General features: G+C 37.6%; 2 protein-coding genes across 5 annotated transcripts in view; one reads left to right on the forward strand and one right to left on the reverse strand.

Annotated features, from left to right (window-relative positions):
* LOC137015309 (uncharacterized) overlaps nucleotides 1-12,652 on the forward strand; it is a 289,835-nt gene that overhangs the window by 35,713 nt on the left and 241,470 nt on the right. The gene's annotated exons all lie outside the window — the stretch shown is intronic.
* Nucleotides 1-12,652, reverse strand: part of LOC137015300 (NACHT, LRR and PYD domains-containing protein 3-like) — a 55,357-nt gene that overhangs the window by 22,779 nt on the left and 19,926 nt on the right. For all 4 annotated transcript variants that reach the window (XR_010893937.1, XM_067380175.1, XM_067380172.1 and 1 more), the window contains exons 7-8: nucleotides 5,683-5,856; nucleotides 5,553-5,599 (exon numbers count right to left, since the gene is read on the reverse strand). Coding sequence is in view for 3 of the 4 variants with exons in the window: in XM_067380175.1 (XP_067236276.1) it covers nucleotides 5,553-5,599; nucleotides 5,683-5,856 (221 nt within the window). In the remaining variant the exon portion in view is untranslated. The remainder of the gene's footprint in view (nucleotides 1-5,552; nucleotides 5,600-5,682; nucleotides 5,857-12,652) is intronic.

Genomic DNA, 12,652 nt, shown 5'->3' on the forward strand with positions numbered 1-12,652 from the left:
TCTTAGAATGGCTTAACTTAAAGTGCTGTAAAAAAATTTTTGGAAAAAAATATTATTTTAAGGTACTTTATGATATGTTGCCATATGGCAACAACGCGCAATAGTGGAAATAACTTAAAATAAGTGTAAGTGTATATAGTTAATATTTCCTCAGAAATGTTGTTTGTATTGAATAAATTGGTGCTATTATAGGCTTTAGCAGTAAATATAAACAACACCTTATACTTATTTTCCAACATCTTGTGCTTTTATTTATGGAATTTATTCTTTTGCTGAATAATGCTTTATATTCTTTGAATTTCATTACGTTTTTCGTGGATATTATTTAAATTGCAAATGTAGACAGTTAAAAACAAATCTAATACTGTTCATCATGTATCATAAAACCTTGACATAAAACCAAAAATATTGTAGTTCATGAAAATTCAACATTACGCAATCTTATGAGAGGAAGGTTATGAACATGAACCCCCCCCATAATCCTTGAAACTTCACCTTTTTTCTGTATGAAACTTTAAAAAGCATTTTTTTTCAGAGGTGAGACACATGTACACATCACATTTGGTGCACTTCACCCTAACAATACACTTACATCCACTTGCACTTGCCTTTTTGAGACACCATGGTAGGCCAGTGGTAGGTCTGGGCCAGTATACTGGCTGTGGTGGCAGGTCTCCGATGTTGATTTAATCCATAATATAAATGCCATGGCAGTCCTTGACATACGACTAATCAACATTATATCACTAGCATTAATGTTGTTATTGTTACAGCTTAACAGACTGCAGCTGGCCTTTGCTAGCTATCTAACCTATTATAATAATACCATTCCATTATTGCGCAGTGTTGCCATATGGCAACACAGACATTTTATCGATTTACCAAAAACGGGGTTTTTTTTGAGTGGTGAATATGTTATCATAACTTACCTGAGATGATGTTAACAATTTATTTGTGAATGTGACATGGGCGGGTCCTTGTTTGTTACTGACGTTTTAATTTGCTTTCAGCAACTACATACAAGAGACGGCAGTCTGTCAGAAAATCGCGCCACAGAAAAAAATTGCATGTCATGTGACTTAACCAAAGCACATCATTGGCTAAACTAAGGTCTTCTCTTACCAAAAAAAAAAACGAGAATGTTCTGTTAAAGAGACAGTGGCAAGGAAATGAACACAAAGTGTATGTTGCCATATGGCAACACTATGCGGTAGAGTGTTATACATTATTGTATGCTAAATGTTAGAAACCCTGTTTGTGAACTCAAAATAAAGCATTTTCCCTCTGTACATGACTGTGGGGACGAGAGCTTCTGTGGTGTTTGGAATTATTAAAATTAATTTAAAAACAAATATTTGCCACATTGATGGCTCAAGAAGGTTTAATTGTTCAAATAACATTGTTTCATTTTAAAATATAAAAAAATTGTAATCCTAAAGTGTTTTTCAAGTGTAATTATTTATTAAGTCTATGGACAGAAAAATTGATATTTCTTGTAGAATGACCCAAAATCATGATTCACATTTTAGCAAGAATCACGCAGCCCTAGATGCTGATTGGCTATATTTTATTTTATATAGAGACAGAGTGACACGTGTCATAATCTGAAAACCATGCCCACCAGGGTGAAAACAATCCAGCGGTCTCCATTGACTTCATATAGCTTGAGGCTACCTCTTTGTCATTTCTGACCTATAACAAAAAATATAACAATGTCTAAAAGCTACTATGTGACTTCTCCTACCCTCCTTTGACAATGTAGAACTGAAAATTAAAATCTCTTTACATCTGGAGAAATTTCTCATGTCAGAAACCTTTCCTAAAGTCTCATCCAAAAAATAACTGATCTCATATAAAGAGCAAACCTGATCACAACCTGGGAAATATCTGACAGATCTGAAACATCAGATAAACACCATCCTCATCCTCAGCCTCATTCATTTCATCCTCACCTAATTTTAGTAGTTTTTCTCTAGGCCAACATGAATTTCCCTTCCTGACTCTATTCTGATCTTCATTGCTTCCAGATTCTGTCACTACACAATCCCTGCTTCTCCGGTCTTCCATCCCCACAACATTGTTTATTTCAGAGATCTGCACTTCAGCATCTCCTTCAACTAGGGCTGTAGCTAACCATTATTTTGGTAATCCAGTAATTGTTCGATTATTCTAACGATTACTCGAGTAATTCGGGGTTTCAGATATTTAAATACACATAAGTACTAGTGACTATACATTTAGAGTTTGTAAAATATACACTGATGTCTATGGAAGCTGCAATAACAATCCTGTCCATTATAATTAGACACCGTGCTATATTCATATCAGATACATATTACATACTGTTAGTAAGGCAAGCAACTATAAAGTTTACCCTGTTCTTCTCCCAATTCACCGGACACTTACATCCATCCGTGTATTTTGAAAGAAGTGGATGAATTCACGTGTTGGAAATCCAACAGATCTATTCTCGTAAACAAACATGGCGGCGCTCGTCGCACATATAGCTCAACTACTAACATGATCATTATAATGGTGCTTACACAACAAAACACATTCACTTACACATATGCCTTAAAATAAATATATAATAGCAAAAACAATATTAATTGAAAACTATCAAAAGTAATCGTATAAATAATATATATAAATAACCATATGGGTTTTAATGAACAAAACTGTCAAAATACAAAATGTATTGAATTGTACAACTAACGTTCTTTATGTATTATAACTAGGGGTGTGACGAGATCTCGTACCACAAGATCTTGCAAGATTGAAACGTGACGAGATTTCTCGCCGAGGTAAAAACCTGTCTCATGAGTAGGGGTGCAATGGTTCTCTGTAAAAAATCAAACCGTACCGTTCTCCACTTACGGTTCGGCACGCCCTTGCACCGCGAATCCATCACGAATGACGACGCATCTATAGGCTAATATGGTTTGTTTAAAATAGCAACGTGGAAAACAGACACAGAGTTCAGATAATGTATGTTTCAGTGGATGGATGCGCATTCTGGCTTCTAAAAATGTTACAACAACAATAATCAGAAAGCGTGGACAAAACAGTCACTCGTTGTAAACTTTGTTCAATGCGAGTGCCGTATGCTCTAATGTCCAGTCATTTATACCGTCATCACCCGGGTGTTGATAGCACGTGAGCGCAGGTGAGACCTGAACAGCACACGTTGCTATCTGTGTTTAAACTAAACTCATTTAAGCCTTGATGATTTAAACATTTAGGAGCAAGACTCTTTCAAGTCTTGCGCTTCAGCGGACAAATTCATACAAAAAATTATGTCAACATGCCCGTCTTGGCGAGTATCCTAGCAAACATAGTCGGTTGTGACTTAAGTGAACGTATAATAGTCGAGAAAGATATTGAATGTGTAACAGTATATGTACTGGATCGTGCATGTCTTATAGGGAAAAAAACTATTCCTGCTGCCTGTTTTTAATGTTAAATCAAACAACAAATGACAAAGAAATCACTCACTGCTCTTGACTGAATAGTTTTTGTAACTTCAATAATGATTAATCTTTATTTAATTCAAACAGTGAAGATAATATGCAGTGTAATTTTATATTTGATTACTTTATCCATTTTCTGTACCTGAAAACTACTGTTTGATACCTGAAAAACCTGAAAAGCACTGTTTATTTATTTGAATATTTGCCCTACTGTATTTATTTGTGATGTTGCTTGTAGTTTGATTATTTGTTCTTATTTTCTTTATTTTTATTTGACAGTAGTCCTATTTTCCCTGAACATTGCACATACCGAACCGTACCAAAACCGTGACCCTAAAACCGCGATACGTACCGAACCGTGAGCAATTTGAACCATTGAGTGAACCAACCGTGAGTGATATTGCACTTATTGTTTGCACTTAATAACACTGTTATTCGTTTTTATGGTAACACTATAAATGAGGTTAACTTTAACAAAGGTTGTAGAAGCTCATAAATCATGTACAGTAATGTCTGAAGAGACTGAAATCATACAGAAGAGAAGGCAGTCCGTTGAGTTAGTGGCAAAACCTTTTACTGTGCTTGAGTATTGTTGTCTTTTACTGCATATGATAATTCATACTCAGAAAGTAGAACTGAAATGACATTCATTACAAGATGATTAGTTAAAACATTTAAAATGCACCTGCAGACTATTTTTTTGGTCATGTATTTCACTATTGAGGATTTCTTAAAAATACTGTGTAAAAATCTTGTCTCGTCTCGTTCTCGTGAACTCAATCTCGTGTCTCGTCACACCCCTACTTATAACAAATGCCTGCAGAGGGCGCCAGTAGCCTGACGATTGTTTTTACACTTTACAACGTGATCTAATCCTTGTTTAATATTGGCTTACAACATTTATTTCAAATGTCTAATTAATCTTTAATATTTGGCAATTTTTTTACAAAAGAAATGCTACAACCACAGTAATTTCTTGAATAGGAACATGTGGACTTAAACGAGGGCTTAAACTTTTATTTTGAAATCGTGTTTCTTTGAATAGAAAAACATGCTGTATAATGTATTCTCCTGCTTTTGCTAAGGTTTATAGATGACTTACCTTACAAATCTGATTAAATGTCACATATTGCGTTTCCAGATGAATGTTAAAAGCAATCCAAACTCACAGCATATGCATAGATGGAGTTTGAGACACTCATATTGATCTTCATGTGGATTAATTTCACTCAGGACTGCCTCAGCTCTAATAGGACAAGATAACCTTACATGCCCGAGAGCACCACATTAAAAAAAACAACCTCATCTCACCTGTGCTAGAATATAATATATACGACTTGCCTTCATACATGCATCATAACGACACATTAAGAGTCTGCGAGTTTAAAACATAAATACTTGTTGCCTAAATGACAGCACGTTTCAAATACGTGTCGCTAATTGTTCATCTAGTTGTTCATCCTTGAGAACATCAAACATCATTGTAACACTAAGTGCTAACCAAGAGACCACATTGGCACTGATAATAATGGTTGCTCGCAGTCCTAAGTTGACTCTTAGTCCCCAAAACCAAGTCGGCAGCACGGGTGGTGTCTAAGTGACTTGGGTACATCGGCGTTGTCAGCCTGTCTTTTTTTTTTCTTTTTATGCACCACCAAGCAGACTAATTTTAGGAATATAGTACAACTCTCTAGTCCAGTCCCCAAACTTGATGAAGAGCATTCACCGGCCGACGACAACGCCCGCTAGCGACAGGCTAAACAGGTAGCACCCCACCTCCTTGCCATGATTCCCGGAAACATAAAATCCACCCGCAAGGACTGCCTCCAAAGGGAACGCAATGTCTCTGGTCAGTTGAACCTACCTCCAGTCTCTAAACTTCGCCCATATATACCTTCACTCTTCCCCTTAATTAGTCCTTTCCTCCAATCCTGATGCTTATAGTTTAGGTGACAGGCGGTGACAAAGAACTTGAAATAAACAGATGCAGTACAGAAAATATCTATACTGCCACATGTGTGTGTGTGTGTGTGTGTGTGAGAAAGAGAGAGAGAGAGTGAGTGTGAGTGTTTGTAGACCTACACTTTCGTAGTCCTGCTGTAATCCTGATCGATCCTCCATGATCCACACTATAAACACACAAACACACATTAACGTAGATCTGCATCATTCACACACACATTCAGTTTGTCATTGTTAGTGTCTGACATACTTGAGTATCTGCAGTTTATAGTTTGGATCCTTCAGTTTGTGGTTGAGCAGCTGCACTCCTGACAGTCCTGGGTTATTGTAGCTCAGATCCAGCTCTCTCAGGTGTGAGGGGTTTGAACTCAGAGCTGAAGACACATAACCACAGCCTTCCTCTGTCACCATACAGCCAGACAACCTGCAGACACACAACAGACAGATCATCTACAGACACACACAGGCGGACCATGTTGAAAATCCCTAGGAGACTGTTGATGTCACTGACGCCCACTTTTGACAGCTGCAGACTGTTGTGACTTCAGTTAGTGACCTTTAAGAAGGCTTGCTTCAGTAGAGTGGTTTACTTCCTTTCCTTGTCTTTGCTGCTCAGGAATTGTCACATGGTGCTGTGTACAATTAAACCAGTCTGAAGCACCCATGAAATGACTTACGTACTGTCATTGGTGAAAATAAAACTTTTAAATGTTGCCTCAAGGTGGTTTAACCTGTTAGCCAGCACCCCCGCTTTTGGAAAAATCCCAAGAAATGACATACCCAAACTAAAACAGATACAGTTCATGAACCCTTTGCACTAAAAGCATAAGTATTGTCTCATTTGAAAGCAGACACTTTGTAGTTTATGGTCATAATTAATTATTGTCACAATGAAGAAAATAGTTAAAAAGCTTCAAAGTTTAAAAAAAATTATTAGAAATTTATTTTTATGAAATATCAGCTGGCAGTGATGACGGCAAGAGCGCGTAAGTGTGTTGCTTAATATCTGCTCTGGTCATTTGCTTCGTTTTTCGTATTTGCTGCTAGGAAGGATTAAATTCGAATCTGTGCTTGTCCTATTTTCTACCTTGACTATAATTGTATTATAATTGTACTTGTTTAGAATAACAGCCGCGTTTGCAGAGTTTATTGTTGTTATTGCTTGTTTTTCGCACTTAAGCACTGTGTTGTTCTAGCATCAGTTTCAATCTCACCCATTCAAGGGCTTTAGGCTTTGCAGTGCTAATTTTCAAGGCGGGCTTAGCTGTTTTCAATCATGTGTTAATAAGCAGTATATTTATTGTGAGTGTGCGTGCTGTCACGGAAGCGCCAGCGGTTCAGCCTCCTCGTTCAGCCTCCTCGTGTTCGACCGACTCGGGTAAAGACCTGCGAATCTACCGAGCAACAACACCAGTAGGCACTTAAAGGTGCCCTAGAACTTCTTTTTAAAAGATGTAATATAAGTCTAAGGTGTCCCCTGAATGTGTCTGTGAAGTTTCAGCTCAAAATACCCCATAGATTTTTTTTTAATTAATTTTTTTAACTGCCTATTTTGGGGCATAATTAGAAATGCGCCGATTTCAGGTTGTGGCCCCTTTAAATCGCGCACTCTCCGGCCCGGAGCTCGCGCTTGCCTTAAACAGTGCATAAACAAAGTTTACACAACTAATATAACCCTCAAAATGGATCTTTACAAAGTGTTCGTCATGCATACTGCATGCATGCGTTGGATTATGTGAGTATTGTAATTATTTGGGTGTTTACATTTGATTCTGAATGAGTTTGAGGCTATGCTCTGTGGCTAACTGGCTAACACTAGACTGTTGGAGAGATTTACTAAGAATGAATTTGTGTTTATGAATTATACAGACTGCAAGTGTTTAATAATGAAAATAACGACGGCTCTTGTCTCTGTGAATACAGTAAGAAACAATGGTAACTTTAACCACATTTAACAGTACATTAGCAACATGCTAACGAAACATTTAGAAAGACAGTTTACAAATATCACTAAAAATATCATGTAATCATGGATCATGTCAGTTATTATTGCTCCATCTGCCATTTTTCGCTGTTTTCCTTACTTGCTTACCTAGTCTGATGATTCAGCTGTGCACATCCAGACGTTAATACTGGCTGCCCTTGTGTAATGCCTCGATCATGGGCTGGCATATGCAAATATTGTGGGCGTATACCCCGACTGTTACGTAACAGTCGGTGTTATGTTGAGATTCGCCTGTTTTCTGGAGGTCTTTTAAACAAATGAGATTTATATAAGAAGGAGGAAACAATGGAGTTTGAGACTCACTGTATGTCATTTCCATGTACTGAACTCTTGTTATTTAACTATGCCAAGATAAATTCAATTTTTAATTCTAGGGCACCTTTAAGTTTCTTCCTTCCTTTCACACTTTTCCTTCATCCTCAGCATGTGCTTTCAATACATTCCTGTTGTCTCTCGGCAATGCTCCACTAACCCATGTAAAAGGCAGCGCAATGCTTCTAACCTGCGCCCTATTTACTCCTCTTCTAATACTAATACTCCTCTCTCTGTCTCTGTGGGTCTATGGAACTGTCAGTCAGCATTTAATGAAGCTGACTTCTGCTCTGTTGTTAGTTGGTTCTCCATTTACTGTGGGTGTCGCGGAGGAATGCGATTCCTCGGCTGGCTGTGTAATGGCCGCCGCGCCTAAGGACACTCACAAGATGGCGGCTTCCATAACAGCAACACCAGTCATCGTCTCTGCTGATCGCCCAGAGCAACGTCACGCCTTCGCTGAACGCCCAGAGCAACGTCACGCCATCGCAGATCGCCCAGCACATATCAATTTGTAATGGTGCATTCACACCGGACGCGAATGAAGCGGTAAGCGCGAGTGATTTACATGTTAAGTCAATGCAAAGACGAAAATTGACATCCTGCGGCGCGATTCGTGCGAATGAAGCGGCGCGAATTGAGCGGATTCGGCCGTTTGATGCGTTTAATGCACATATCAATTTGTAATGGTGCATTCACACCGGACGCGAATGAAGCGGTAAGCGCGAATGATTTACATGTTAAGTCAATGCAAAGACGAAAATTGACATCCTGCGGCGCGATTCGTGCGAATGAAGCGGCGCGAATTGAGCGGATTCGGGTGTTTGATGCGTTTAATGCATGATTCGCACGAATCGCGCAAGTTGAAAAATCTGAACTTTGGCGAATTTCCGTGCCGCGTTAACCAATCAGGAGCTTGCTCTAGTAGTGACGTGACGTAGCGAGCTGAGGCAGAAATTCGAAACAACAATGGAGGACAAAATCATCGTCGCTGTACATCTTCATGCATTTATAGAAACAGAAATAAAAAGGATCGTGTTTGAAAGAAAGTGAGTGAGGAGGTCAGACAATCTGTTAAGTTGTAAAAAACGGTCTTTACTCAATTTGAGCTATATATATATATATATATATATATATATATATATATATATATAAAGACTACAAGCCAACTAAAGACGACCAATTGAGCTTATTCGCTGTCATTTACAATTATTTCCCCACTGACAAGTTGTGTTTATTCAGAGGAAGTGTGCAGAAAGCAGTGGGAGAGTCTGGGATACATAAAGGAGCGGGAGAGCCCCTCTCATGATGCGAATTCGCGTCTGTTGTAAAGGGATTTTCATGCGTGAATGAAGCGAGTAAACTCAAAATGTTCAATCGTCCAACTATGCATGAATAGCGTGATTTATTCGTGCAAGTCGAGTCTGGTGTGAACGCAGCATAAGATTGAAGAGTAAAGACTATTGCCGTTTTCTTCTGCTCTGGCTTAGATGCTTCCATTCACTTCCTGGTTGGATCGGGGGTTTCCCATGGGGAGGGGTGCTTTGAAGGTTGCACATTTAAAGGGCTGGAATGAACCAATTGTTTTTTTGTTGTTGTTGTTGTTTTATTTTTCAGGTGTTTTCTTTTCACAAATGAACTGAATAAGAAAACATGTCTAACTGTTATGCTTATTAATTGCATTTCCTATATCTGCTTATTTTCTGTTGCAATGGCTGTCCTGTTCTTCTTTAAACATGAGATTACTGTTCTTTTTTTATTATTATTATTATTATTATTTTCTTTATGCTGTCTGGCTAAAGAGTTGGTATAGTCCAATTACTATTCTGGTGGGAATTTAGGATATTTAAGCCAGACCTTCTCAGCCTATAGGAGGAAAAGAGGGGTCAGTGAGTTAAACTGCAGGTTACGTTTATGCTGTTTAAGCAAACTTAGTTTCTTTCTTTGTTCTTGGTAAGAAAGAACAAGTGTATGCTGTGTAAAGCCTTTGTAATATTTTTTTTTAGTTTTTTTTTTTTTTTTTTTTTTTTTTTGCTCATTTATTGTTTTGTTTTCTTTATACTTACTCACTTATTTGTAAATATCACCCCAGCTGTTGCTGCTTGGATAAATAAAAAGGCACTCTTTGGATTATCCTGGTGTTCGCCTATGCCTTGCGCTATATCACCTAACGACTACAGCCCCATTGACTCCCTGTGCCAATGCATTGATAAAATTAAAAATTGGATGTGCCTAAACTTCCTTCAGTTAAACAAAGACAAAACTCTCATTGCGAAAAAAAAAAAAAAGTCATTGCGTTTGGAAACAAAGATGAAGTTCTCAAAGTGAACACATACCTTCACTCTAGGGGTCAAACAATTAAAAATCATGTCAGGAATCTTGGTGTGATTTTGTAGTCAGACCTGAGTTTGAGTAGCTATGTAAAGACAATAACTAAATCAGCATATTATCATCTCAAAAATATTGCAAGAATTAGATGCTTTGTCTCCAGTCAAGACTTAGAGAAACTTGTTCATGCTTTCATCACCAGCCGGGTGGATTATTGTAATAGACTCCTCACTGGTCTTCCCAAAAAGACCATAAGACAGCTGCAGCTTGTACAAAACGCTGCTGCCAGGATTCTGAGCAGAACCAGAAAACATGAACACATCACACCAGTCCTCAGGTCCTTGCACTGGCTTCCAGTTGTATTTAGAATTGATTTTAAAGTACTGTTACTTGTTTATAAATCACTCAATGGCCTAGGACCTCAATACATTGCAGATATGCTCATAGAATATAAACCTAACAGATCACTCAGATCATCAGGATCAAGTTAGAAACACCAAGGGTTCACTCATAGCAAGGAGAGTCTGCTTTTAGCTGTTAGGCCAGCCACAGCTGGAACCAGCTTCCAGAAAAGATCAGGTGTGCTCCAACAGTAGCCACATTCAAATCCAGACTCAAAACACATCTTTTTATCTATGCATTTGCTGATTGAGCACTGTGCTATGTCCGAACTGTTTGCATTTTATTTTATACATATTATCTTTTTATTCTTTTAAAAAGCCACTTTTAAAAACCTCCCTGAAACATCCTTGCTCTTCCATCCAGATAGCAAATTTCTCTGTTTTTACTGTTATTTTTATTCCTTATGTTCTATTTTTATTATTCTTATTTATGTAAAGCCCTTTGAATTACCGTTGTGTATGAAATGTGCTATACAAATAAAATTGCTTGGTCCCTAATGGCATACTCTATGACAGTTCTATTCAAGAAGATTTAATCCCTCATTTCTTTAACCAAACTTCTCACTTCACCTTCTTTGAAACTGTATCTAATTCCTTTCTTGAAAAAAAAGAAAAAAATAGTGAGCTTTACAATTCAAAATTATTTGAATTAGCTCAGAACAGGTGCATCTCTGGGCTCGTTAGCATGTTAGCTTACCACACCAACAAAACACAACAATTTATAAAATTAAAATCACATTTTTGCTCCAAAATTACAAGTCGAGTGTTTTAAAAAACCTTCTGTGATGTGATGTAGCTTCGGATCAAAAATCAGACAGAAAATATATAATTTTATGCTATTCTGCAAAATGAGAAAAGCTATCTCGATTACCATTGCATTATAAATATAATCTATCTATTATTAATACCCGACATGGCGTAAAGAACAAAGATAAACACATATTGTCACAATTGTGTATTTATTACTTTCAAAAGTGTCGATCTGCATGTTATATCCACGTTTTCAGCAATCTCTGGAAGCCTCTGTTAGTTCCTGGAATGTCACATGGTATATCTTTTCTTCATTGAGGCATTTGTGGACTAAATATGCACAGAGCGCCCTCCGGCTGCAGGTATGGCTTGAAAACAAAGTAGATGAGAGTATCCAGCGCTCATGAGATGACAACACCGCATTTTGGGTAAAAATTTAATAAATATTAATCCTCTGTATAGAAAATTAACATAAACGTATGAGAATCCATCAATATTTCTCAAAATGTGCATGCCTTTAAGCTAAAAGCCCTGAGGGATGTTATTTTGTCGAGTTTTTTCATGATGATCTCACAGGAGTTTTTTCTCAATGGCTGAGACTGATGCTCATATTTATACATTTATCTGCACCGTCCTCACCTAATATGAACTTACTTGCCCCTTCTACTGTGACAGAGTCAGCTGCAGCATTAGCCCAAGAACTGTGATATTGTCTGCAGGAGCAGCATAATGAGCAAACTAATTCTGAATTAAAGTCACCGCCATGTGCACCCAGGTGGAAAAAAACTACACCTTATAATGTATTTAAAGTGCTCTATTTTGTGTACTAATTTTTTACTTAATATACTAAAATTCTTCTTTTGTACTTCTTAAGAACATCTAAGAGGACTCAACTGTGCTATTTTGAGACACCATGAAATATGAACTAAAATGTGCTTTTAATATACCATCTCTGTACTTAAAAACTATATTTAGCTACAACTTGTAGTATACTATGGGTTCAAATGTACTATAGTGGTAGTGGTAACTAAATACAGTAAACTTCTTGCTATCACTTCTATTGAACTGTCGAGATCATAAGTTCCTGTTGAACTTGATGGTAATTCCATTAGGAGAGATTTTGTGATGCCTCTGAACAAGCTTATGGGTCAGTAGCCTACCTGAGGATTGTAAACCATAAGAGTGACGTTCTGGTCTCCTTTGTGATCCACGATCAAGAGTTGCCCCTCCTAAATCAAATTCCATAGCTCATCTTGAATTGTGTGCTGCCCTCACCGAGGTTCAGTTAGCAAATTTGTTGCAGGGGGGACTTGACCTGCTTATTCAGCAAACAAAACTGTGGTCTGATTCAATGACTGTCCTCAACTGGATTCCTTCTGATACCTGTCGTTACAGTATTTGTTGCTAATCACATTACTGAAATC

This window comes from Chanodichthys erythropterus, chromosome 24 (assembly GCF_024489055.1).
Source record: "Chanodichthys erythropterus isolate Z2021 chromosome 24, ASM2448905v1, whole genome shotgun sequence".
NCBI classification, from domain to species: domain Eukaryota; kingdom Metazoa; phylum Chordata; class Actinopteri; order Cypriniformes; family Xenocyprididae; genus Chanodichthys; species Chanodichthys erythropterus.